We start from the raw sequence: 27,992 nt of genomic DNA, 5'->3' as shown, positions 1-27,992 counted from the left end.
TCCTCACCCCCCTGAGCCAGCCAGTCTTCAACCCTGAGATCTGAGCAGAGTCAGCAACCCCTAGAGGAGAAAAGACCCTGTATCCTATTCCCCGTCCCCCTGCAGCTGGATTTGAATTGGGGCCCCAGAACAGAGGTGCAACCACTAAATAAAGAAAGGGGACAGCCACGTGGCTGCCAGTTGTCCCGATCAGGTTTAAAATCCTGCCTACTGACCAACCGAACAGTTCCATGTTAATGAACCCACAGAAAACTGTCCTGAAACAGCCGAGGTCGCTACGCAGATCACAGGCCTGACCTAATCCCGCAGAAGCAGGGAAACAAAGAGTTAATCTCTTACCAGGACAAACCCTCTTCCCTCCCTCTCCCAGCTCCCCCCACATCTACCGTACACCACAGAGCAGGCCTCACAGCCTCAACTCTGACCCCCTGGGGCCTCCCACTTTACAGCCCCCCCTTTACCAAACTAACTGCTCCACTCACACCAGCCCGCCCCTCCCCCTGCCCTCCTGCACACCCTATGATGGGTTCAGTCACAGAGATCCCCTTGGGACTGTCACCTGATGTGCTGAAATAACCTCTGAGCCCGTTTTCCCTGGCAGCCTGGGCCTCCAGAACCCTGCCTTGTTGAGCCAGACACGCCAGCCAGCTGCAGCACAGTCCCAGGGTCTGAGCCACACCCTCAAAATTGCAGATCTAGACTGAAACCAGCTCAGCAGGTTACCTGTCTCCAGCATGTAGACACGTAGCTCCCAATGGGATCTAAACCCCAAATAAATCCCTTTTACTCTGTATAAAGCTTATACACGGCAAATTCATAAATTGTCCACCCTCTATAACACTGATAGAGCAGTGGTTCCCAAACTGGGGTTTGTTACAGGGGGTTCTCGGGGAAAAAATCCCTAATGGCGAACAGAGCTCTCCCTAGAGACCTCAGGCAGCACGGGGCCCCTGGACTTCCAAGAGCTAAGCAGATCAAAGCAAGCATATCTATCACACTGAGGAGATTTAAACATCAAGACTCCTTATAAGAAATAGAAAGGGAGGTGGATATTTTTTGCTGTTTTTAAAATGAAATAGGCAGCTAGTATTGTTTTTAAAATTATTATGAAGAACAAATTTAAGCTTTCTTGTAACGTGTGTTGTTTGCCTGGACTTCTCAAGACCTGAATGCTTGTGTAGGAGGAACTCTTTGAGTTGGCTTCTTAAATACCTTCCTGCTGTTTCACATCTGATACTCCTTGATGAAACATGGGAGCCTTGTCTTATAACAGGCTTATTCAAAATGATACAAGCTACAAAAGTGAGATCTTGGAAGAGTGGTGCCATTTTCATAATGTAATAAAAATACTGTAAAGATAAATAATAATGAATAGTGTGCAATAAGCATGTCATAAAAACAAATTTTATATTTCCAAGATCACTGCTTTTATAATTTATACTCAGGTAAAGGAGAAATTCCCTGGAAACATTAATTTTTAGCAGGGGGATCATGAGACACGACATTTTAGTGAAAGGGCACTGAGAACTAGGAACCCAGCTCTTCTGAGCCATCCAGTGCCCCAGATAATATGGAGCCTCACCACTGAGCACCTGAAGGCCCACAAAGAAGGGAGAGGCAGAGGTGAGGTGTGCACTCGCCTGTGATTTTAAGCACCCCAGCCACTGTTCTGTTCTATCTGCACTATTGCACTTGGAGATTTTTGATAGACTTTTGTTTTAATTAAAGGTTTCTCTCAAGTTGTCAGTTCAATTAAAGGTTTATTTTTGTTTTACACAATTGATTGTTGTTTCATAACAAAAGCTGTTAAAACTTCAGTCCTGATGGCTCAGTGCATTAACACAGAAAAGCTGTAAAACTGAAATAATTCACAGGGTTTTACCAAGGGTACAGGCAAAGACGGAAGGTAAAACAAGGATTGCCCCAATGTCCCTCTGCCACCACCAATAAACAAAACTGCACAGCTCACAGTTCATTCCCACAACCCCCTCTCCTCACAGGTTGACAGCTGGATACACGGCTGCACATTATCAGGGCTGAACTCAAGATAAGAGCAAATAGGCATCCCTGACAATATTGCCCCGACTGTTTCCATTTTCTGTGGGAAGCCTTGCTGGCTGCTCAGACCTCTGCACAAGTCTCTGCACCTCAACCTCCCACCCATGGCTACGGCCTTCATCCTTCCCCTCACAAATATTGTGCAAAATACAACATGCTGCTATAATCGTTGGAATGCTTTTTTCTACTGCTTCCAGCCTATTCTACAAACAGCGCCCCCTCTCTTTCAAATGCCCAAATGCACACTCCACTACCATTCTGCAACTACTGAGGTGAGAGTTGAACAGTTCCTTCCTTCTGTCCAAGCGGCCTGTGAATGGCTTCCTTAACCAGGAAGCAGAAGATGAACTGGGTTTCCCAGGATAACTGGAGCAATGCCCATAGTGTTCCTGGGGGTAAGCAGTCCTTTCTCCAATAAGATAAATAGGCCTGAGGTCAAAAAGATCCTATCACCATCGATCCAGCCACCCTGCATTCATGTCTGTAAACAAACCAGGTGGTCAACCAGGTCTTGGAGCACCACAGAGAATCCCCTCTCTGTTTATAAATTCTGCACTCGGGTGGAGGGGAAGAAGGGGGGGGAGGAGGGGAGGCAAATATTAGGCACATAGGATCCATCAATTGCCCCAATGGAGTTTGGGAACCCACGTATGCAAAGCCATCAATAATCTCCTGAGTATGACCAAGCTTTAGAATCTGGTGCCACAGTACCTTTTCCTTGGCATCACATACCCGCATGACAACGGCCCCAACAATCGACCTTCCTACATCAGATTGGTTTGCTATGTACTGGTATTATTTAGGTGGCCAGATTCCAGATGGCAATGGCAACCTGCTTGTCCACATCTTGGTGCCATTGCAGCTCCAGGGTTACAGTGCTACCTCAAGAAAGAGTTGTCTTCCCCATCCAGAACTTCTCTCACCACTGGTGGTCACTCTAGGTCTTCAGAACAATCCTTTCCCACTGGTCTGTGCTGGTTTCCTGCGCCCAGAAATGGCGCTGCATTCTGTGAAGCTGCTCCAGCAACCTGTTTTCTATTATCATGTGCGCAGTAGTGCAGCAGGCAACGTCCAAAGCCAAATTCATTCAGTTGAACAATAGCCCTAGCGGCATCTGTAAATTCCAGGTCGCCAGCACATGACACCGAGCTATGGGATTTTTCTTTTTTTTAAAAATTGAACCCGGCCAGCTTCAGCTACGTATCCCACAATTCACAGCGAGAACAATCACAGAATGCACAGTGCTCAGCGCCAAGGCAAAGGGGTGTGGGATACCCTCTAAGAATGCTGCACGCATAGTACATAGCAAGCCTCTGCCGTGTACACACGATGCAAACTGAAACATGGAACAAGTGTCCCATGTGCACACTATTATCACAATTTGCATATTGTGAGTTACATGATTCACACCAAAAACCTGTGGATTAACCCCTCCCAATGCAAACAATCTCTGAGAGGAGGGAGCGCTGCCTTCATCTATTTCCACTCAGCTCTTCAACCAGGTGTCTGTGTTTGTCCTTCAGCACCTGGTAGAGCTTTTCTTTGCAGTCTGAATTCCAGCTCGGGAACAGCTCGTACAGCTTCCGCATCTTGTCTGGGTTGGTTCTCTCGGCTCTGACACGCTGGTATTGTTCAGTATCCAGAACGGGGCCATGCAGTGAATCCAGGATGCCGTCCACTGCAGTCACCCGCTGGATCAGCTGTTCTCGGTGTTGGTCAACAAAATGTGTGTCTGAGTGGAAGAGAGAGAATGACTTGGGGTATGTTAGCATGTTTGCGAACATAAATCTTTACACTTCCCTAGTGAGTTTCATCCCAGCACTTGGCAATCTGGATACAGAGGGACTGCTCACCCTGTGCCCAAATGCAGCCACCTCTGGGGTGGACAAAACAAGACCTTAATAAGGAATTTCTCCACCTGATTTCTTTGCTTCAGAAAGGAGAAATCAGCCTGTTTGAGAGAAGAACTGGATTTAGAAACTGTCATTTGAAGCTCTGTGAATCCCTACCCACCTGTTCGCATCTTAGTGGATGAAACAGAAGGCATCAGGTCCTCTGGAAGAAAAAAGGGAAGTTGTTTACTTTTCACTAATATGTCACGTGGTGCCATTTTACACTTGATTGGCTTGAGAGGCACTGAGGACTTAGTTTTACACCAGAGTCACTGAGATCAGAATCCGGCCCTGACTCCACTTGATGTGAGTGGAGTTTCTGAGATCAGAATCTGGGCTGAGCTCTATCCCTGAGGATCTCTCTCATACAGAGTCCCCAGTTTTCAGAGAAAGGGAAGTGCCGAAGCTGCCGAGTCTGAACTTGGAAGACTTCACTCCACATTGAGGTGGCCTAAAGATATGAATACGCCGGTCCCCATCCTGTAGTGCAGAGGTCCCCAAACTGTGGGGTGCAACCCCCTAGAGGGGCATGGAGGGGGCGGCACGCAGAGGGGAAGGAGTGCCAGCCACCACAAGAGGCATGGAGGGAGTACCAGCCAGGCATCCAGCCCCGCTCCACCCCCAGCCTCACTTCTCCTCCAGCCCCAGTCCTGCTTTGGGTCCAGGCCCAGCTTAGCTCTCACTCCCTCTCCGCCCGCAGACAGCTCCACCTCTAGCCCCAGCTCCTTCCCCATCCCCAGTTCCACCCTCAGCTCTGCCTAGTCCGAGCTCTGCTACTGAGGAAGCCTTGGCTGTGCAGTAATGGAGGGAGGGCACGGACAGATTCAGTTACTGATAAGGGGGGGGTGATTGAAAAAGTTTGAGCACCACTGCTGTAGGGAGACCAGATGTCCCAATTTTATAGGGACAGTCCCGACAGTCAGGATTTTGCCTTATATAGGCACCTATTACCCCCCACCCCCTTCCAATTTTTCACTTGCTGTCTGGTCAGCCTGTGATCTGCTACTGAGAAAATCCATGATCAAGAGATGCACTGGCTAGTGTGTTTTGTGCTCTCATGCCCTCTGCTGGTAGGAATCAGATCGGCTCAAGTGGGTATCATGATCGGCCCTGATAGCCAGGTCGTGGGTATTTATATTGTACTACACCCAGCATGCAGGCAGTTCTGTTAACCAAATGGATTTTGTTCTTCCCAGAGTTTTGTTTACCCATACTAAGCTGTCTCTCCCACAATACCTTATAACAAGTATTTGGCAAAAGTGAATAGAGAACCTATCAAAGACATCATACATTCATTCTATATCCTAGTGCAAGCTTAGGAGGTGCTTTCATGGACAACTGGTTTGGAATGCTGTATTCAAACCAAGATATGGGAAAGTTACAAGGAAGTATAAAGACAAATCTGACACGAACTTAACAGAACAAGGAGCAATGGTCTCAAGTTGCAGTGGGGGAGGTCCAGGTTGGATATTAGGAAACACAATTTCACTAGGAGGGTGGTGAAGCACTGGAATGCGTTACCTAGGGAGGTGGTGGAATCTCCTTCCTTAGAGGTTTTGAAGACCAGGCTTGACAAAGCCCTGGCTGGGATGATGTAGTTGGAGTTGGTCCTGCTTTGAGCAGGGGGTTGGACTAGATGACCTCCTGAGGTCCCTTCCTACCCTAATCTTCTATAATTCTATGATTAAGCTTTAGGTGGCCTATGTGATGCTTTTCACTTGTAAACAACCATATTGTAAATATGGCTGATGTGAGGGCGTATCTTTGAAGCAAGCCCACTGTGTAGGTCAGCTTTGTGAGATCACTTCCCAGAAGGCCACGTATGACTACAATCAATATTTGGCTAAGCTGGGTTATTTGGTTTCTTGAATATTTTTCATAACAAACCACAAGTGTAATCCAACAATTGGTTATACATTTAGCAACATCCCTAGACACCTTACAGCTAGTGGGGATTCATCTTCATTCCTGGGGTTGCCCATAGCAGAAGGGGAGTGCTATATCCCTGTGGTCACCGTGCAATTCCAAGTGTTCACGTTTTGCAGCAGCAGGACAACAGTGAAGCTCTCATTGGCCACAGATTTAGGACAATAAACTTGAGTTTTGTACCCTTCTGCCTCTCCCATCTATTTCCCAGTCCCCTCATACACTGCCAAATCCTGCCTTGCTGTGCACAGAAGGTATGTGCCAGCCATCATGAGAGATGCTGACTGGGGGCTGCATACACAGATATCTCCTCACTGCCAGGCTGAGTCTACCTGGTCTGATGACAGCCGCCCAGATTGGCTTCTCATCATTTTTCTCTACCAGGCTGAGCTCCAGCTCCTCCTTTACATCCTCGGTGTGGATCTCTGTGAATGGTTGAAGAGCATCTGCAGGTTTATCCAAAAATGGCAGTTCCTGTAGGAAAACCAAGTGTGATATTGGGGTGACCCCCCACCTCCAACCCAAGCAAGCAGGGCTGGGAAAGGGGGTGAGGCATGTTAGTCAGAGCTGGTCATAGAAGACTTAATTCCACAAAACACTCTCCAGCCAGCCCCCATCTGTGTAAATATGTTTGGAAATATTCCGCCTCTATGATACGGAACCAACTAGTAGCCTGTGCATTATTCACTAAATATCTCACATCAGTGTTCAGTACTCGGGCTTTGTGATTGGTTACATCAGCAGTATAGTTTTAACACACTAGGGCTACATCTACACTACAGCCAGGATCAGTGCTCCGAGATCAATGCACCGGTGGTCGATTTAGTGGGTCTAGTGAAGACCCACCAAATTGACTGCAGATCACTCTCCAATTGACCCTGGTACTATACCCCCGATGAGAAGAGTAAGGTAACCCATCGACCCTCCGTGGTGTAGACCCCGCGGTAACTCAACCTAAGGTATGTCGACTCCAGCTACGTTATTCACGTAGCTGGAGTTGCGTACCTTAGAGCGACTTACTGCCGTAGTGTAGACCTACCCTAATACTATACACTCCCTTTTCCTTTCATGGATCCCAAAGCCCTTTACTAAGCAAGGCCGGTATCATTATCCCCATTGTACAGATGGGGAAACTGAGGCACACAGAAAGATGGAGGGAGTAGAACCAGTGAATCCTGACTCCCAGGACTCTACTCTAGCCACTGTACCAACCACTGCAGTCCCTGCAGCACAGTGACCCTTAGTGCTGTGATGGGGCATTGGAGTCAGCAGGAGAAAGCCCCCCCCTTGCTCCCTGCAGCACAGGCCCCCTTGCACCACACTAGAATATTAGGGTCAGCACTGATTCAGAGAGGAGAGTGCTTTGCCCAGGTCCCTGCAGCCCAGCGTTCTTGAGTTCCATGTTCACTTCCATTATTTTACTTACTTTGGGTGTTACTGTTATCTCCGATGGACTGGACACAATGCAGCGAGAGCCGAAGCACAAGGGTTTAGAGGTGAAATGAGACTTAGACACAAACCATGACCGGCACTTCTCTTCATAGACATCAACTGCCTGTGAATCATAAGGACAGTCGTGTCTGGGAGATACAAAAAGAAAATACTACAGCAGTCCCTCAGCCAGATCTGTTAGGGTCTCAATTCCCATTCTCCTCCTACAAAGCAGCCTTTCAGAGAAGAGTCTTGGTTAAAAATGAAAGGAGAAAATCTGTCTGGGTTTAAGACCAGGACTGTGATCTGGGGAGAAGGTTCATTATTGTCATGTTGACAATAAGGTACTGTAATTTGTAGCAATCAATTTAATATGACAGATGTTGCCCTCTTTTATAAATTGACTGCAAACAGACTGATTTACTCAGATTTGTTGTTGGAAATTATTTCCTATTGCTCATCTAAATTACTGAACCTGTTTATTTCTAGCTTGTGTTGATGCTTAAGTCTGTAGATGTCACAGAGAACAAGCCAGGGTGGATGTAGTTTTTGATGTTAGTTATCTGAGAATTACCAGAGCACAGAACTTGTGACCAGAACAGAGGGGGACAGAGCATAAAACTCACTCTCTGATACTTCATGTGAAAAGTAGGAGATCATTTCCCCAGTGGAACATCAACCTCCTGAGAGAAAATTACTTGCATGAAGAACATGGAGACAACCAGTCTCCAGTAACGTTTCACTGTGCTCTTCTTGGCCAGTTATCTTTCAACAACTGATTGCCCTGTTGTGAGATGTTCTTTATTAAATGATGGCAAGTGAACGCGGATCACACCAATTGTACACTGTGGTTGGTTCTCAGTTACTGTAGAAAGGTCCTTCTGAACCCAGCATTTAACCCTGAACCTGCCTCGGTGTTCTGTGCTCTCTTGTGCTTTGTATGATTAAGTGAAAGAGCAATAATGAGTTAGTCTTTGGGAAAAGTGTCTTGTGTGTGTTCTGTGCTTCACAACAGCCCCATTGTCCCTCAGAGAGTTAGACTGTAACAGGGTAAGTGTGTGTTCCCATAAGGCTCACACTATAGATTACCTTGACCCGTGAGCCGTCGTCAGGTATCAGGTAGAGGTGGAGGGTTAGATTAACTCTCTTTTGTGCCTGGTAGAGCAGTACAATGGAATGGATCGGAATACGCTGAACAGAACTCTCCCTCCTCCAAAACACTCCAATCAGAGAGAAGCTGGGGTTCTCCAGCACGGCGTGGAACAACCTCACCTGCGTTGGGTTCTCCAGGATCATCCCTTCATCGATGAAATGGGCAATATGCATCCAGGACTTGTCGGCATCTGTCAATGGGTCACAAAGCAAGTGAGGCTCCGTTAGCCTGTCTGCATTTTGCATTCAGAGAGGCAGTTTGTCCACCTGAGTTCTGGAAACACCCATCCCTGTAGCTCTGTGGGTGGCTTGGATTCTGCACTGACCTTCACAAGGTCCCTCTGGCACCTTCCCTCCACTGCTTTCCCTGACCCCCCAATTCCCAAGGACAACTCAGCCCACTGCTCGCCTGATTGTGTATTAACCCCCGGATATGCAGGCAGTCTGTCCTGATCCTGGGTCCTATAAGATCTACACTCCTGGGGCATAACCAAAGCTCACAGTCCAGTCATTCTTTGCCACTTAGGGATCTGGGGCAAAAATCAGTACTTAGTCCTGCTAATGAAGGCAGTGGGGCTGGACTCCCTTCCAGTTCTAGGAGATAAAATAAATAAACGTAATGGAGATATCCTATTTATTTATTTATTTAAATTACTTTGAGAGGTGAAGGAGGTGGATGAAAGGACCTGTGTTAGCAGCACACAGCAGTGTAGGCGGTGTTAAGCTAAGGTTTCCTTATAATGGGAAATGTAAGATCCTGTTTACAATTGCTTATAATTTTGAAAAACTTTAACCATTTGGACTGAAGTTTCCCATGCCGGGTCCCTGCCTCAGATGGATGACTCTTTTTGTTTTGTTTTCTTAATTTCAGCAAAAATGGTTCAGCCATTTCCAAGAATAAGATTAAGGAAAAATTACATTGTTTTGCCAGTGTTAAAAATATTCTCATTGTTTGTGAAGCTCAAACACCTCCATGATTAGCAGCAGGGGCTTGAAATTTGGCAGGGGGTTGCATATGTGTCAGGATTGTGCTTTATGCTGTTCCTGTGAAAATCCACCCAAGTTTGTCCGAGTTTGCATCTCACCTTATACACGTTCACTAGAAACTTGTTAGAGCGTGCCAGCTAAACCCCGATGAGTCACAGAATCATAGGATTGGAAGGGACTTCGAGAGGTCATCTAGTTCAGTCCCCTCCACTCATGGCAGGACTAAGTATTATCATTCTAGACCATTCCTGACAGGTGTTTGTCCAACCTGCTCTTAAAAATCTCCAATGATGGAGATTCCACAACTTCCCTACGCAATTTATTCCAGTGCCTAACCACCCTGACAGTTAGGAAGTTTTTCCTAATGTCCAACCTAAACCTCCCTTGCTACAATTTAAGCCCTTTGCTGCTTGTCCTATCATCAGAGGTTAAGAACAACAATTCTTCTCCCTCCTCCTTGTAACAACCTTTTATGGACTTGAAAACTGTTATCATGTCTCCTCTCAGTTGTATCTTTTCCAGACTAAACACACCCAGTTCTTTCAATCTTCCCTCATAGGTCATGTTTTCTAGGCCTTTAATCATTTTTGTTGGTCTTTTCTGGACTTTCTCCAATTTGTCCACATCTTTCCTGAAATGTGATGTCCAGAACTGGACACAATACTCCAGTTGAGGCCTAATCGGTGCTGAGTAGAGCAGAAGAATTACTTCTAGTGTCTTGCTTACAACACTCCTGCTAATCCATCCCAGAATGATAACTTTTTTTGCAAGAATGTCGAACTGTTGACTCATATTTAGCTTGTGATCCACTATGACCCCTAGATCCCTTTCTGCAGTACTCCTTCCTAGGTCGCCATTTCCCATTCTGTATGTGTGCATCTGATTGTTCCTTCCTAAATGAAATACTTTGCATTTGTCCTTATTGAATTTCATCTTATTTACCTCAGGCTATTTCTCCAGTTTGTCCAGATCATTTTGAATTTTAATCCTATCCTCCAAAGCACCTGCAACCCCTCCCAGCTTGGTATCATCTGCAAACTTTATAAGTGAAAACTCTATGCCGTTATCTAAATCACTGATATCGAACAGAACTGACCCAGAACTGATCCCTGTGGGATCCCACTCCTTATGCCCTTTTGCACTGGGCATGCTCCAACCTGGGCCTGCAGGTTCTGATCTGTGCTCTCCCTGCAACTGATCCTCTCAACAGCCAAGGACTGCTGTGTCACCAGAACTGAGAGCAGGGAGCTTCTCTCTTATGCTATCAGGGCCCCCTTGTAGGCATCCAGGCACCGCAGAGGAGGAGGCCTTCTGACTGGAAATCAATGGGACAAAAGCCAGATCTGGGGGAGAGGCAGAGAGAGCAGGATGGGATGAGGAGCCTGAGGGTGGGCCACAGGGACTGGGAACAGGTAGTGGAGGAGAGGGGGATCAGATCAGGAGGGCAGTTGGAAAAGACTAGGTCTGGCTAGGCAAGGAAACTGAAACAAGTAGTTGGAGCGGGGTGGAGAGACAGGGCTGGAACAGGGACAGGCTGGGAGGGATGGGAGCAGAAAGGTCTGTGGCCATAAGCCAACAGTCCCCTCCAGAGCCTGGAATGTAATCCTATATTCCCAATTCTCAACATTCCTCTGCTGTCAGCAAATCATTGCGTTACCCATGGCATAAGTGTGTGTCCCCATCCCCCTGTAGTGTCTAATCCACATAGAAGATGACAACCTACTATTGCTAACAGTTAGTCACAGAGGGGGCTGAATTAAGATTGCATAGGCAGCCTTCATTCCAGCATTTCCTTACTATTGAATGCTCGACTTTGCAACCTTAAACATTTTTTTAACATGTCATTACATTAATAGCGGTGATTATGATGTTCTTTAAGGGTGTGATTATGACTCCTGGGCACTATTCACTGGGCCACTCTGCTTTAAGGTTACAATCAAGATTACTCTTATTGTTAATACTATTACAATGGTGATTAAAGTCACACTGTTGAGTCTGATTCCAACTATACCTCTGAGACACAGGAAGTGCGGGAGGTGAATGGCTGCCACAGCCTCAGTCGGTTCCACTCGGATGTCAAACAAAGGGCCAGCCACCATCCATTGCTCCTGCTGCGATTCAGTCAGATGCTGCCTCCAGGAGCCGTATCCATAGCGGATGGTCACTGCTGCTCTCACCTCAAACTCCAGTTCAGTTTCAGGGCAACGGAACCAGCCTGCCCTAGAGAAATGAACCCTGCGTATCCGGGGGTGACAAGAGGAGGGGAGAGCAGGATTAGACAATGCTCGATATAACCAGACCAGCTTTTGGTCTAACTTGTAACAGGTGGTACCACTTCCATTTATCATGGTCTTTTCTTTATATATATATATATATGAGGAGGAAGATAGTAAAACTCCTTTTCCCTTCTCTAGCACCTAGGGTCCAAGGACTCCAAAGTGATTTACAGTTGTTAATAAATTCATCATTGTAAATCCCACTAGGAGATAGGTATGTAATGTTTTACAGAGGGGGAAGTTGAGGAACACAGGGGAGGGGCAGTTAGTTGCTACCCAGGGCACACAGACAATCAGTGGCAGAGTCAGAACTCCTGAGTTCTGTCCCTCTGCTCTCAACACCAGTCCCCCCTATAGCCAAGGCTAGAACCCAGGAGTCCTGATTCCCAATCCCCCTGCTCTGACCTACTAGACCCCTGTTCTCAGTCATGAATACATTTCAGAGGTTCCTCTTATAACATACAAAGGCTCGAATCCCCCACCCTGGCAGTGTCTGTGGGGGTACAGCCCTGTGCTATGAGTTGGCAGAATGTCCTAAAGTGTTTTCTCCAATAAAATAGACGGGTCCTCTCCAGTGAAGGAGTCAGCCTGATCTACACCAGTGGTTCTCAAAGCCAGTCCGCCACTTGTTCAGGGAAAGCCCCTGGCGGGCCGGGCCGGTTTGTTTACCTACCGTGGCCGCAGGTTCGGCCGATTGTGGCTCCCACTGGCCGCGGTTCGCAGCTCCAGGCCAATGGCAGCGGCGGGAAGTGGCACGAGCCGAGGGATGTGCTGGCCGCCCTTCCCGCAGCCCCCATTGGCCTGGAGCGGCGAACTGCGGCCAGTGGGAGCCTCAATCGGCCGAACCTGCGGCTGCGGTAGGTAAACAAACCGGCCTGGCCTGCCAGGGGCTTTCCCTGAACAAGCGGCCGACCGGCTTTTACTCTGTTTACTGTACTGATTGTATCGACTGTATCTGTTTATATTGAGCCTGTCCCCATGGGACGCTGTGCCCTGTGTGATAGGGTCTGACCTGTGCTCCCAGATGCAGACAGCTGCAGAGGGGATGAAACCAAACTCCCAGCCCCAGTTCTCACCTGTACATTTCCTGGTTCCCATCTACGTCCTGAATAATCTCTGGTTTTATTTCTTCTGGAAGATCCTAAAACACAGGAACAGGCATTAACTCAGCCCCGTTGGGGATTTCCCTCAGGATTATAGTGGACTGTCAGGACTGCTCTAGGTAAGGTTTATATCAGCTTTCTGTTTACGCTTGAGTCTTCTAGAGCCACTAAAATCTACATGGTTATTCAGATTGCCTTGACATTTGGTGTGCCTTGTGGGACTGACGGCTGAAGATGGTTAGTGATCCAACTGACCATGGGTTCCTAAGGTACAGCCCCTAACAATGGTTTGCCTAAAGCCCATGAATTCTATCCATGTATTTTCCCCCACAGATAAGGCTCAAATCAAGGCCAGTATCATTACATCAGGGTCTCAGTCACTTGAGAGTTACCCACAGAGTGACTGTCACCCAGTAGCTCATGTGGGAGTGGGATACATATTTCCTCATGTGGGAGTGGGATCACTCTGACACATATTAGTTCCCCTGGAGAAGGCAGACTGGGGTAAAGGAAACTACTGATCTAATTAGTTGTGATTACTAAAGAGCCAATTAGCCCATCAATTCAAGACTGATCAGAAAGGCACAGAAGGAAATGAAGGGAGGAGAGATGTCTAGCTGCCTAGTTTTACAAAGACCTCAGAGAAGGGGGAGCTCTGCTCCTCTTAGATCAAGGGGAAGGACAGAAAGCCCAGAGGACACTGCAAACAGCATTGTTGCCTGGGACTGTCGAGCTGTTGGTGGAGGGAACATAAATCAATGGCATGGTGTGGACACACAACCAGTGAAGTCAGGGTGGTTTTTGTGGTATTAGAAGGCAGGAGCATGGAATGGGCCCTGCTACAGGGAGCAAAAGTCATAACGTTAGCAGCAAAAAAGTTTAACTCTCATTTTAGGGTCATCCTTAATGCTCCTGCGCTAAAGGGATTACACTGAGCATAGGCAGAGAGAAAGAGACGAAGAGGATGATAGTGAATCCCAATTCAAAGACCTGCATAGCTCAAGGGGGATATTTCAGGGATGGTATCACTGGTGTACCTAGGTACTGCGTTCAACTACAACCATAAGCAGAAATCTGAAAAAAGGAGGCATGTTGCTACAATCTGCCTCTGTCAAATGTTCGTTTGTTTTTTTGGTTTTTTTTATGGGGAAAATGTGATCTGTGTACAGTTGAACATTCAGAAGGTGTTTGAGCTATTTTTAAAAGAAAATAAGTTAGTTACACATGCAAACACTTGCTGGGAGGGGAGTGGGCATAAGGTAGTAGAGGAGAGGAGGATGTGGAGCTGCAGTGAGGGAAAAGGAAATTATGAGGAGGGGCTAAAGGTGGATGGGTGCTAGGGGAGAGGGGTTGGCATGCTTGGGTCAGGGGAGTGGGTAGAGATGAGGAGTGGAGCAGTGGGAGGGGTTAAAATGGAGGGGTGGCAGAGTGAGGGGGAAAGATGGGGGGCACCTATCAGGCCCACGTTCCCTGGTTCTGTGTCTATACCAGGATCTCAGGGGGACTACCCCTCTGGAGGTGTCTGAGACGCTCCTTGTCCCCATGTAAGCTGGGCCCAGGGGGCTATCCCCTATCTCTGGCCCCTATGTGGGAGCCAGGATATGGGGGGCAGTCTGTAACAGTGCACCCCATAGCCATTATAGTGATAAGATTTGGATATCATTAGGATGCATCTTATACAAGATATGTGAGGTGTCCGTTACCGTTTGCTGAATATGATTATCCTATTTGTATAAATGTATCATTTTTGTATCTGAAGTTATGAATATTGGCTGTATACCTGTATTTCAAATGTGTTTGCTCCTGTGGTAACACCCACAGGGTAATTTGCATCCAGTCTGGCCAGCACATTGTGAATGGAATATTCAAGTTGAATGGCCCATCGACAAAGAATATGGACCAAGGAAAAGCTTATCCTCACCTCTGGATGCTTCAATTAGCCTGTAAATAATGGCTGCCATGACTCATCAAAGCATGCAAGGGCATGTGATGAGATCACATGATACTGAACTCTATTTTGGTACGTGTATTTGTCCACAAACTGTGTTGGGAACTTGGCTTGGAACAAAGGGGTTCCCACCATATGGAAAAAGTTATAAAAAGGGGAGGTGATATCACCAGTTGGCCTCACTCTTCCCACAACTCAACACCTGTAAATAGCGCTGGAAGAACAAAGACTTTGAACTAGGGAAGTGCTTGTGCCAGGCAGGAAAGAAGGAAACCTGCTTGTGTATGAAACCTGGATGGATTGTTTATACTATCTAACAGGGTCAGACACTGCTTGATTCAAATCCTATCTAGTATATCAGGCTTAGATTGCATTTTTCTTTGTGCTAGGTAATCTACTTTGATCTGTTTGCTATCACTTATAATCTTTCTGTAGTTTATCTATCTATATCTATATATACCCATTTTACCTAAAACAGTGTGGTTTGAGTGTAGTGCTTAGGGGAAAATCTCAGCTCAGGAACAAAAGTTGGTGCATGTCCACTTTCCTTTGTAGAAGTGGCAGACTGAGTAACACCTTATATACTGGTCGGGCTTTTGACAGGGCAGGACAGGACAGCTCCAGCATCCTAGGCTAGGGAACTAGGGTATTTTGGCTGGAGCCTCTCTATTGTTGGTTCATGCAGTGACTGGCAGGAGTATTCATTAATGGAACTGGATGTGGCCTCTGCCTGTTGCTGTTTATGTGAGGGAAGCTTGGAGGGCTTTGCAGCTTCTCACAGTGTGAGAGGGAGCCCAGGCTGGTAAGAAAGAGGGCTGAGCAATACCCCAGTTCCAGGTTGCATCCCAGGAGAAGCCTCTCAGGGTGTATCAGCCCCTCTTCTTGCCCCCTCCCTGTAAGCAGGGATAGGGAGGGCTCTGTCCTTCCGTGGGTGACAGAGTGGGTGGGGGAAGGGGTCCAGTTGGTGGGGGAGATGAACTGGGTGAGCCTGAGGTATGGCTGGGAAGCCTGGCTGAAATGTGTGTGTGTGTGGGGGGGGGGCAAGCTCAGGCTACATTAAAAAAGGTAGTGTATGGCCCTAGAGCGAACTGCTGCTTGTGATATGTTCACACAGCAGCACAGGTCAGGAGACAGAAAGGAGCAACTTCTTACATGTGAATGGCTTCTACAGTGCAACTAATGTCTTAATGGGATGGGAAGGGTGAGCTGGCAATAGTGGTGGGACTACAAGTTGTGGAGAATGGCTGTGCAGAGTCTGGAAAAGGAGAGGTGCCCAGTCTCTCCACTCAGCTGCCTAAAGTTACTGTAACAACCATGGAATAAAACTGCCTAGGTTTGGAACACAAACCATGTCTGAGATTTGTCTCACCGACCCCTGTTAGCAACTGCACATTGCAAACATTTCACAGCATGGCCTTTATCCGCATTCCACTATAACAAAATGTACGGTGGGGAGCAGAAGCACTGAGGAATCACAGAGCAACTGTGTGGCCTCGTGGAGAAACCCTTGGACTGAAACTATTCCTAACTCTGCCACTGGCCCGCTGGATGACTTTGGACAAACCATTGCATCTCTGTGCCTCAGTTTCCCATATGTGCAGTGGGGATATTGGAGTAAAGTTCATGGAGATCTATTGATGAAAAGTGCTGTTTAAAAGCTAGGTCTTTTTTGTTATTACCTACCCCCAGTAGTGTATCAACAGCAAATCTAGGCATGCTGAACAACTGTCTAAATGACCACTGACTCCTACAATATTTCTATTTTCTTTCTTTCTTTTTTTAAAGTCGGTAATTCACTAAAAAAAGCCTACAATAACGCAGAGCATAAATTGCCTGGTGGTATCTCATGCTCTCCCAGAATGTTGAGTTCAGCAAAACTCAAGCCTCTGCAAAGCAGAAAATATAGAGTTAAGGTAAATACATACACAATCTTAACTCTGCCATGCTGGAGCTGGCACTAGTCACTAGCAATTATCTGCACGCACTCCAGCTGCATTCACTGTTAGGTGTAGCTGTATTGAATGATGGAGATGTTAGCTGGAGCAGCTTGGTGTGACTGTGATATGAGAAGATGTGGGCCTGAGCCCCTGGTATGTGCTCAAAGAAAAGAGGTGCGTGTGTAACTTGAGGATAGATCACTGGCAGGACACGGTTCTTCTTGCCATGGGGACTGTCAGCAGTGAGGTGGGATACGAGAGCAGTCTGTGTTAAATGAAGGGTAAGTGAAAGCAGAGCGATAGATGGAATCCTGTGAGTAAGGGATGTAACAGAGAGTGAAGGAATTGTAAAATTGAACCTTGCCATGGGGATTGTCAGCAGTGAGGTGGGATAGGAGAGCAGTCTGTGTTAAATGAAGGGTAAGTGAAAGCAGAGCGATAGATGGAATCCTGTGAGTAAGGGATGTAACAGAGAGAGTGAAGGAATTGTAAAATTGAACCTTGCCATGGGGATTGTCAGCAGTGAGGTGGGATAGGAGAGCAGTCTGTGTTAAATGAAGGGTAAGTGAAAGCAGAGCGATAGATGGAATCCTGTGAGTAAGGGATGTAACAGAGAGAGTGAAGGAATTGTAAAATTGAACAAGTGAGGGGTTGTTTCTGGGGAGCAGGCTCAGTGTTTGAGCGTTGAGCAGGTGCATGCAGCTCCTGTTGAATCCAACTGTGACAGCTGGGTGGTGGGCAGCCAGACCTAGTGGTCAGAGCCACAGTCTACAGTCACAAGACAGGAGGCATGAGCCAGCTGGGTCAGGATACCAAGAGATCAGAAGCAGGAGACAAACTGGAGGTCAGGAATCATAAGCCTGATATGAAGAGTCAAGCGGGATCTGGCTGCCAGGAAATCAAGGAGCACAATGCACACATTCCAGAGTGGAGCCCAGTCATTCAGACAGCTTTCTGTTCCTGCTGCTGGTTGAAGTAGGGCCACTGGGCCAGTCTGCAACTTTGGGGCACTGCTAATTGGATCTCAGGGGCAGAGCCTCACGCTGGAGCTGAGCTTCATGGGTCCTAGGTAAGCCAACATCAGGACCCACGTAGGAGGGCTGGAGGGTGGCTGCTCCCCTCTAGACTGGGTTTGAGACCTGTGGGTCATGATAAGATCTTACCAAAACCAAATTCTACCTTGACAAAGAGAGTGTGTTTGCCTCAGTGCTACATATGTGATGTGCACTATCAGTAAAGGCAGAATGCAAGTATGGGCATATTGGGACAGTGTCCAAAAAGGGTGGAGTTAAGGTTGTGGGGGCAGGTACCTTAAGGCTGTATTTTCTGGTTTTTAGAAGTCTGAGTTTTGCTGAATTTGGCGTGCTGAAAGGGCACGAAATACCTCTGGGAAACCTTGATTCTGTGTTCAGGTAGTTGTTATTGTTTTCTGGTCAGTGAATAGCTCTGGCGAGGACTGAACCTGGGCAGCTGTGGGCAAGTGCTCAGCTGGGGGCTCTTTCTGTGGCCTGGAAGCCTGGCAGTGTGGCTGGCAGAGGGAACCAGTGATCAGCTGGGACATTTCCCAGGTGACCAAGATGCCCCAGGTCTGAAGAGGCAGGGAGAAGATTCTCTGGTATAGTTGAGAGAGACAAATTTCAAGGGAGATCAATAGACCAACAGACAAACAGGGTGGGGGATGGGGAGAGAAAGAGAGACCACAAGCCCCACCTCTTCCTCCCTGACACACCAGTTACATTTGTGCTGTCCTCTGAGGCAGGCAGTGGGACTCTGACTCCGGCTGGTCTCACCTGTGGCAGAGAGGGGGGTAAATGCCCTTTCATGTGTCACATTCTTGCAGCACCAAATAACAAGCCCCCTCCATCCCTGAATCAGAGTGATGGGACCTGAGCATTTACACTGACAAACTGCCCTGCAGACGGGTCTGTTCCGTGTGTCTGCCCAACTCCAAAGCTTCTGCTATGTAGGGAGCGCTGGGCTCATGAGGCCTGTGGGAAGAGCTGTGCACTGGGGGAGAGGCTGGGATGGGGCAGATGGGGTTAGGGAAGGGGATCATGGAGTGGAGAGGAGAGGGAAGGATGTGGATTGGGGGAGTGATGGGAGGGGGAGCCCAGAGAGATCCTGCAGGCACTGGAGATTAAACCTGATGTAGGTGACGGGGGCAGTGGCAGAGTCTGAGCAGGGGATGGTCAGAGCTACAGGCCAAGGGGACTGTTTGGTTGCTCTCTGCTCCACCATGAGCAAAGCCCATCAAACCACCCCCTCTCCACCCTCCCAGTCAGTTTCAACCTCACTTATCTGCAGCTCCTGCCACAGAACCAGTGGAGGGTAGGAGGGTCTGTTGGCAGATGATCCCTGGGGAGGGATGAATTATTAACATACTGTCATCTTTCCCCAGCCCTTTCCATGCTTTCAAGGAATATACGGGCAGCCACCTCTGGGGTGGGACACAGCAGCTGGCTAACAGCTGTACAAATAGCAGCTTGGGACAGGAAGTGAAAGCACAGCATGAATCAACAGGACTTTGAGGCTACCCGCCTGTATAGCATTGTGATTGTCAGGAAGAAAGAGCAAACAGGGGCCCCACTGGTCCTGTGAAGACAGAAGCAGCATCAGCTGCAATGGGCCAGTGTGTATGTTAGATAAAGAGGAGCAGAGCTTTATTCTTCTCTACCCACCTCTTGCCGCCTTTATCCCTGCAGCAGAACTAGAGTCGGATTCAGTCTCTTCACTGGTGAATCCTGAAAAGAAAAATGAAAACTGACAAAATTCCAAACAATCTGAGCCAGATTCTGATCTCAGTGACCCTGGTGTCATCAGTGGGGTCACTCTGGATTTACAATGGAGTCAGGGCTAGATTCTGATCTGAGGTACATTGATACAATTCTGGAGTGACTCCAAATGGACTAATCCCAGGGTCACTGAGATCAGAACCTGGTCCTAACTCTGCTGACCTTAGTGGGGTCACTTGAAGATATCCCCAAATCACCTTAGCTCTGCGCTCATACAAGAGGAGGTGATTAGCTTGAAAACTGGTATTTTAAGAAGTCAGAGGTAGTGAAATCCAGGACACTGCCCATGTCTAATCCAGGCTGGGGAAAATGGATCCAGTCCCAGCACCATGTGGCACCTTCCTTAGAGAAAAGTCCAGAAGGACTTTAGAATATTAGCCCAAGCCCCTGAAGCAACAGTGTTGTGACACCCAGGCCTGGAGCTGTTTTTGTCCAACCCTGCAGTGAATTTCCTCTGGGGCATGTTCCAACCCCCTGGGCAATTGTGCTCACTCACCTGATGCTGATGTCAGTTCTTCAGTGGAAATTTGATCATGAGGAACTTCCATGTGACCGGAATGTCCTATGGATGAGAGAAAGAGCAATACAGCATTTTTCCTTAGTAGATCTCATAGCACTTTATAAAGGAAGCTGGTGTTTTTTTCAAACTGGGATTGATGTCTGGATCTCAGTGAGATCTACAATACAAGTTAGATTTAACCTTTTTGATTCAGTCATTTTGAATCCAGATGACAGTCAAAAAACAGGAAAATAAAATTGCAAAAATGGCTGAATTTTCCTCCAGCTTCTTCATTAAAATTCAAAATTGTTAGAAACTGACACATTTCAACCAGCCTTATAGTGACCGATCTCTGATTGGACACCTATAGGTGCTTTCACAATTCTAATAGTAATAACTTGCTTAAATTTTTTTTTAAGTTTAAAAAAGGTGTTTTTTTCTTAACATATTTTTTGCTAGTTTATGAGACAAAAAAAATTTCCCAAAATTTCTCTCATTAAAATTGCGAGTAAATTTTTAAATTAAAATTTTGAAATCTGAAAAATACTGACCAAACTCTAGTTTGAGACTTCCTAAACAAACACTTATTTCGCAGCAAATCAGGGTTTAAAGCTACCCCACACTGAGTGTCATTTTGGACCCTGCTGCTGCACACTAGGGAACTTTTAGTGCATGGCAGCAGGTCCACATGGATTTACATCCCAGCTTGCTGCAAACTAAGTGTTCATGTAGACAAGACCCTTGGATCCCCCCCCTATAATAGAGTGGAACAAAAAATAGGGGGACTTTCCAACATTTCAACTTTTTTTCACCCTGAATCAGGACAAAAATTGAAACAGCATAACTTTGTGCAGAACAAATTCTGAAAATGTAGAGATTCAGAAAAAGTGAAACGTTTTGTTTTGGAATTTTCAACGGAAACTAAACATGTGAACGTTCCTGAATCAAAATGTTTCATATTGCTTTGTTGAACTGACCCAAAACACTTTGTTTGGAGTCAGTTCAATGTTAAACTGCGTTTCCCTGGGGTGGTGCACTGATTCATTAAAACTAGTTATCTAATGTCCTCATTTTGCCCTTTAGGCTGGGATCCCTAAGCATCTGGAATGATGCAGCAGCCATGTGACTCCCATAATGCAGCATGCTGCAGGATAAGCAGGAAGATGGTGTGGTATCATGGGAGATGTAGTCTGGCCAGGGAGCCCAAACTATAGTATGAATGGGGGCCCGAGCTACCACTAAGGGAATGTGCTACAACCAGGAAATAAAGCTTCATGTTGAACTGACTCAAAACATTTTGGGTCAGTTCTACGAACCAAAATATATTGATTTAGGTCAAACCAAACCAAAATATTTTGTTTCGATTTTCCCAATGGAAAAATCAAAACATATGATGGCGTGGACTGCACCCTCAGCAAGTTTGCAGATGACACTAAACTGGGAGGAGTGGTAGACACGCTGGAGGGTAGGGATAGGATACAGAGGGACCTAGACAAATTAGAGGATTGGGCCAAAAGAAATCTTATGAGGTTCAACAAGGATAAGTGCAGAGTCCTGCACTTAGGACGGAAGAATCCCATGCACTGCTACAGACTAGGGACCGAATGGCTAGGCAGCAGTTCTGCAGAAAAGGACCTAGGGGTTACGGTGGATGAGAAGCTGGATATGAGTCAACAGTGTGCCCTTGTTGCCAAGAAGGCTAACGGCATTTGGGGCTGTATAAGTAGGGGCATTGCCAGCAGATCGAGGGACGTGATCATTCCCCTCTATTCAACATTGGTGAGGCCTCATCTGGAGTACTGTATACAGTTTTGGGCCCCACACTACAAGAAGGATGTGGAAAAATTGGAAAGAGTTCAGCGGAGGGCAACACAAATGATTAGGGGGCTGGAGCACATGAGTTATGGGGAGAGGCTGAAGGAACTGGGATTGTTTAGTCTGCAGAAGAATGAGGGGAGATTTGATAGCTGCTTTCAACTACCTGAGTTTGGATCTAGACTGTTCTCAGTGGTAGCAGTTGACAGAACGAGGAGTAATGGTCTCAAATTGCAGTGGGGGAGGTTTAGGTTGGATATTAGGAAACACTATTTCACTAGGAGGGTGGTGAAGCACTGGAATGGGTTACCTACGGAGGTGGTGGAATCTCCTTCCTTAGAGGTTTTTAAGGTCAGGCTTGACAAAGCCCTGGCTGGGATGATTTAGTTGGGGATTGGTCCTGCTTTGAGCAGGCGGTTGGACTAGATACCTCCTGAGGTCCCTTCCAACCCTGTTATTCTATGATCAGCAAATTGAAAATATTTCCCATGGAATCTTTTCAACAGAAAATGAAGTTTCTGCAAAATCGTAAATAATTCTGATGGAAAATTTCCAATCGGGTCCCATATATAAAAATTTCTTACTCTTGTGGATTCTCTCATGTTTTGCAAGGTTGGAGCTGTCACTGAAGCTCTTCCCACATTTGGGGCAATTATAGGGTTTCTCTCCTGTATGGATTCTCTGATGGCGGATGAGGTTTGATTTCACACTGAAGCACTTCCCACAATCAGGACACTTGTAAGGCTTTAGTCCCAGGTGGAGGCTCTCATGTTGAGTGAGGATGGATCTGTCATTGAAGCTTTTCTCACATTTGGAGCATATATAGGGCTTTTCTCCTGTGTGGATTCTCTGATGGCGGACAAGGTTGGATCTGTCATTGAAGCTCTTCTCACATTCACCACATTTGTAGAGTTTCTCTCTAGTGTGGATTCTCTGATGGCGAGTGAGGCTGGAGCTGTCATTAAAGCTTTTCCCACATTTGGGGCAATTATAGGGCTTCTCTCCCGTGTGGATTCTCTGATGGCGAGCGAGGTTGGAGCTGTCACTGAAACTTTTCTCACATTTGGGGCAATTATAGGGCTTCTCTCCTGTGTGGATTCTTTGATGGCGGATGAGGTTTGATTTCACACTGAAGCTCTTCCCACACTCAGGACAGTTGTAAGGCTTCAGTCCCAGGTGGAGTCTCTCATGTCGAGCGAGGTTGGAGCTGTCATTGAAGCTCTTCCCACATTCACCACATTTGTAGGGTTTCTCTCCTGTGTGGATTCTCTGATGCCGAATAAGGTTTAATTTCAGATTGAATCCTTTCCCACAAATGGAACATTTGTAAGGTCTCTCCTTGTATGTAGAATTTTCCACTTTCCATTCTCTGTCTGCAATTTTCCTGGAAAACTTTTTGTAGGGAATGACTTCCCCATGTCTCTCACTCACCGTGTGGGCACCGGCTGGAATAAGAAGACAACAATCAGCAACTCATGCATTTCGTTCTCCCTACTCCCACCATAAAACACACCCTTTCAGTAAAGCTTATGAACTCTAGTCAGCATCTGCCCGTTGCCTGTTTAGATGTAAAGTCTTTGGAGCAGGGGGATTGTTTGTAAAACTTCACACACACCTATGGCGTGATCTAAATAATAATAGGCCTGATTCTCCGCTGCCCTGCACCTTGTGTTGTCATCTACACCTGTATAATATGGCAGTAATGTACTACTAAGCTGGAGTTGCTGACTCACGGCTACGTTATCTGTGCAAATGATATCAAAAGCATCACAAGCCCCTGTCCTACACGGAAGGTGTTTTTCTTTTCTTTTTTGAGGTTGGGGGGGTGTTGTTTGGGGAAACGTATTTCCAGGGTCGGGATTAACTTCTGCTTTTGATCAGGTGATATCCAGCGGCTGGGAAGTGGAGCCTATTGGATTTTTAGATCAAGACGGTAGTGACAGGCATAGGTGCCAACTTTTCCCAGCGCCAGTGGGTGCTCGTGCCCCCCCACCCCGACTCCACCCCTGCCCCTCCCCATTCCAACCCCTTCCCCAAAGTCCCTGCCCCAACTCTGTCCCCTCCTGCTGTTTTGTGCTGGGAAGCACTGGGAGCTGGGGGGGAAGCGGCGCGCTCAGGGGAGGAGGTGGAGGTGAGCTGGGGTGGGGGGGCGGGGAGCTGCCGGTGGGTGCAGAGCACCCACCAATTTTCCCCCATGGGTGCTCCAGCTGCAGTAGATCACACTGGGATGCTTACAGGAACAGGGTGTAGAGAGATAATGAGGCAAAGGTGATGGGTCACACTACTTGTTGAAGTACACCAGGAAGTGTTCGATGCTGAGTCCTCTGCAGACAGGTATGCTTAGGTTTACGTGTACAAATGACTATGAGTCAATATCCCTGGGTGATTTATAACTCACAGCAGCTCTTGCCTTAGCAAATGCCTCTATCTCCTGTTCCCGGCTACTGCCCTCGGTGGCAGAGACCAAGGAGACAGTGCGTGTGAAAGAGAAAGGGGAGCTAGAGGTCAGTGCAGAGCTCAGGTCAGGGGTCAGGACTCTGCCTCCTGCATAGAACCCTCTCTGTGTGTTTCTACAGAACGACATCACCCCCAGACCCAGGAGGTCCCCACATTCTCTCTCTCTCTGGGTTCCTGAGTCTCTTCTTCCTCTCTTCTTCCCCTCTTCTGCTCAGGGCCAGCCTTAGGGGTGGGCGACTGCCCAAGGGTGCTGCGCCATAGTTGGGGGGCCACTGTGGGGTGTAGTGTCAGAAACTACTCCCAGCTGGGAAGGACGGGGGGCACCCAGATTTCTCCATGCTTCTTCCCGGTGGAGGAACATAGGGGGAGTGAATGGTGCCACAGATACTGCATGGCCCCCTCCTCCCCAGCATTCCTCTGCACCCCCCTAGAGAGCTGTGGGTGGGGGAAGGGAAGACATCAGGGCTCCCTGTATCCAGGTCACTTTCCCTACCTGGGCTGTGCTCTCCTGCCCTCCCCTTACGTAACCCAGGTAGGGAAAGTGACCTGGATGCTGGGAGCCCTGATGTCGCTCTTTGCTCCCCTCCCCCCAACCCCTAGGAGCGGAGGAGCAGTGTTGGGGGGCAGGGGAGTGAACAGCAATGCCAGCTGCTCCATGCATCCAGGTCACTTTCCCCACATGGGCGCAGGAGGGGGCAGGGGTGCAGGAGGAGGTGCAGGGGTTAGAGGCGCAATAGGGGGCAAAGGGGGCAGAGTGCAGGGGTTAGGAGTGAAGGAGAGCCTGGGGAGCCCACAGGGGCCAGGGACAATGGGATCGTGCCTTGCCCATGGGGGCCAGGGGCGCCAAAATACAAGTTCGCCCAGAGCATCATTTCCCCTAAGGCCGGCCCTGCATCTGCTTTGCCACTGGGCTGAATCCCGGCTCTAAGATGGCTGAGCAGAGAGCGGTGGAAGGGGGGGGGGGGATTCCCTGACTGGGGTTAGAGACTCAGCCAGTGCTGGGATCCCGGTCCCGCCGCGCTGTGCCCTGGATTGGTCTCTGCTGGTGTAAAAACAAAATCTAACACTCAGTCCGAGCAAACCAGCTCTGCAGACCGCCGAGGGCGGGTAACAAAGGAAACAGGCTGCGGGCCAGCTGGGAGATGGGAACAGAAACGAAAGTGAAAGCTGGAGCCTGGGCCATGGCGGGGAAACGTGGCTTGATAGCTCTGGGCCTGAGCCCGGAGGAATTTCCCAGCTGGTCCCCACCGACCTCAATGGGAGGTTTGCCTGAGCAAGGAGCGAGGCGGTGTTAGGGTTTGACCGATGAGAACAGAAAGCTCCCGGCTTTGTTATCGCAGTGAATTGCTTCGCTCCCCCCACCCCCGTTTCTATAGCCCGATTCTATCCTGCAAACTCCCAGCGCGTCCCATGGGAGGAGAAAGGTTCTTACTCTAGCTGGGATCGGGCACCAGCACTGACCGGGGAGGGTGTGAGCGGGGCAGGGCACCAAATCCGGCCCCCCTTGGGTCTGATCTCTCCCTGGCTAGTTCCTTACCAGCGCTTGCTCCCTTGATGTCTCTCAGCAGCCTCTCGGTCACCTGCTTCCCATAGCGCTTCCCATAGTACCTGCTCACCAGGTCACTGAGCTCGATGGAATCCGCCCGTCTCAGCCTGCCCCAGGGGATGCGTTCATAGCCCTCCTTCAGGGGAAATCTTCGCAGGGAAAATTTGTATCTTGGCAACTCACACTCCTTCAGGCGGTCCAGCACCCAATATTGTCCTCCCCACCCCATGCTGCTTTCCCTACCAGCAGCTGGCCAAGCCGAACTGGACTGGAGCAGCAGCGGAAGCAGCAGAGAGAGGGAAATTGCTGAGTAAGCAGCAGGAAACGATTTCTCCTAGAGAGCCAGAGCGGAGACATTTGCCACACCCTGCCCCTGGCTAGGGTTACCATATTTCATCAATCAAAAGAGAGGACACGGGGTGCCGCCCTAGCCCCGCCCCTCCCACTTCCCGCCTCCCTCAGAATCCCCCTGACTGCCCTCTCCTGGGACCCCCCGACCCTAACTGCCCCCAGGACCCCACCCCCTATCTAAGTCTCCCTGCTCCCTGTCCCTTGCCTGCCCGAACCGCTCTCTACACCCCCTTCTCCTGACAGCCCCCCCAGAACCCCCGACCAATCTAATCCCCCGTTCCCTGTCCCCTGCCTGCCCCAACCGCTCTCTACACCCCCTTCTCCTGACAGCCCCCCCAGAACCCCCGACCAATCTAACCCCCCGTTCCCTGTCCCTTCCCTGCCCCAACCGCTCTCTACACCCCTTCTCCTGACAGCCCCCCCAGAACCCCCGACCAATCTAACCCCCCGTTCCCTGTCCCTTGCCTGCCCCAACCGCTGTCTACACCCCCTTCTCCTGACAGCCCCCCCAGAACCCCAACCAATCTAACCCCCCGTTCCCTGTCCCTTCCCTGCCCCAACCGCTCTCTACACCCCTTCTCCTGACAGCCCCCCCAGAACCCCCGACCAATCTACCCCCCCGTTCCCTGTCCCTTGCCTGCCCCAACCGCTCTCTACACCCCCTTCTCCCGACAGCCCCCCCCAGAACCCCTGACCAATCTAACCCCCGTTCCCTGTCCCTTGCCTGCCCCAACCGCTCTCTACACCCCTTCTCCTGACAGTCCCCCCAGAACCCCCGACCAATCTAACCCCCCGTTCCCTGTCCCTTCCCTGCCCCAACCGCTCTCTACACCCCCTTCTCCTGACAGTCCCCCCAGAACCCCCGACCAATCTAACCCCCGTTCCCTGTCCCTTCCCTGCCCCAACCGCTCTCTACACCCCTTCTCCTGACAGCCCCCCCAGAACCCCGACCAATCTAACCCCCCCGTTCCCTGTCCCTTGCCTGCCCCAACCGCTCTCTACACCCCCTTCTCCTGACAGCCCCCCCCAGAACCTCCGACCAATCTACCCCCCCGTTCCCTGTCCCTTGCCTGCCCCAACCGCTCTCTACACCCCCTTCTCCCGACAGCCCCCCCCAGAACCCCTGACCAATCTAACCCCCCGTTCCCTGTCCCTTGCCTGCCCCAACCGCTCTCTACACCCCCTTCTCCTGACAGTCCCCCCCAGAACCCCCAACCAATCTAACCCCCCGTTCCCTGTCCCTTGCCTGCCCCAACCGCTCTCTACACCCCCTTCTCCTGACAGTCCCCCCCCAGAACCCCCGACCAATCTAACCCCCCGTTCCCTGTCCCTTGCCTGCCCCAACCGCTCTCTACACCCCCTTCTCCCGACAGCCCCCCCGAACCCCCGACCAATCTAATCCCCTGTTCCCTGTCCCCTGCCTGCCCCAACCGCTCTCTACACCCCCTTCTCCTGACACCCCCCCCAGAACCCCCGACCAATCTAACCCCCCGTTCCCTGTCCCTTGCCTGCCCCAACCGCTCTCTACACCCCCTTCTCCTGACAGCCCCCCCAGAACCCCCGACCAATCTAACCCCCCGTTCCCTGTCCCTTGCCTGCCCCAACCGCTCTCTACACCCCCTTCTCCTGACAGCCCCCCCAGAACCCCCGACCAATCTAACCCCCCGTTCCCTGTCCCTTACCTGCCCCAACCGCTCTCTACACCCCCTTCTCCCGACAGCCCCCCCGAACCCCCGACCAATCTAATCCCCTGTTCCCTGTCCCCTGCCTGCCCCAACCGCTCTCTACACCCCCTTCTCCTGACACCCCCCCCAGAACCCCC

The 27,992-nt window shown here is 49.1% G+C and overlaps 1 protein-coding gene across 2 annotated transcripts; it reads right to left on the bottom strand.

Annotated features, from left to right (window-relative positions):
- Positions 1-1,740: 1,740 nt before the first annotated feature.
- On the bottom strand, positions 1,741-26,253 carry LOC101935263 (caspase recruitment domain-containing protein 8-like). Of its 2 annotated transcripts, XM_065594286.1 has the most exons (12): positions 25,811-26,253; positions 22,401-23,261; positions 19,999-20,064; positions 19,389-19,451; positions 18,421-18,500; positions 12,799-12,863; positions 11,458-11,681; positions 8,397-8,650; positions 7,303-7,431; positions 6,209-6,350; positions 4,072-4,113; positions 1,741-3,790 (listed from the first exon to the last, which is right to left on the bottom strand). In XM_065594286.1, exons 1-12 carry the CDS (start codon positions 26,046-26,048, stop codon positions 3,531-3,533), a joined length of 2,424 nt encoding a protein of 807 aa, XP_065450358.1. In that variant the 5' UTR covers positions 26,049-26,253; the 3' UTR covers positions 1,741-3,530. The 2 variants fall into 2 exon arrangements, with proteins under 2 accessions (XP_065450358.1, XP_065450359.1); XM_065594287.1 differs by lacking the exon at positions 4,072-4,113.
- Positions 26,254-27,992: the final 1,739 nt, after the last annotated feature.

The sequence above is a fragment of the Chrysemys picta genome, chromosome 4, assembly GCF_011386835.1.
Source record: "Chrysemys picta bellii isolate R12L10 chromosome 4, ASM1138683v2, whole genome shotgun sequence".
Lineage (NCBI taxonomy): Eukaryota > Metazoa > Chordata > Testudines > Emydidae > Chrysemys > Chrysemys picta.
Note: the sequence above shows the minus strand (reverse complement) of the source record. Positions and strands in the feature narration are given on the sequence as shown.

Excerpts from the sequence above, each read along its gene's own strand:
- LOC101935263 (XM_065594286.1), bottom strand. The coding sequence starts at position 26,048 with ATGGGGTGGGGAGGACAATATTGGGTGCTGGACCGCCTGAAGGAGTGT. Across the intron at positions 19,452-19,998 it reads AGAACTGACATCAGCATCAG|GATTCACCAGTGAAGAGACT; the intron begins GTGAGTGAGCAC and ends TTTTCTTTTCAG. Across the intron at positions 4,114-6,208 it reads GGCGGCTGTCATCAGACCAG|AGGACCTGATGCCTTCTGTT; the intron begins GTAGACTCAGCC and ends TTTTTCTTCCAG.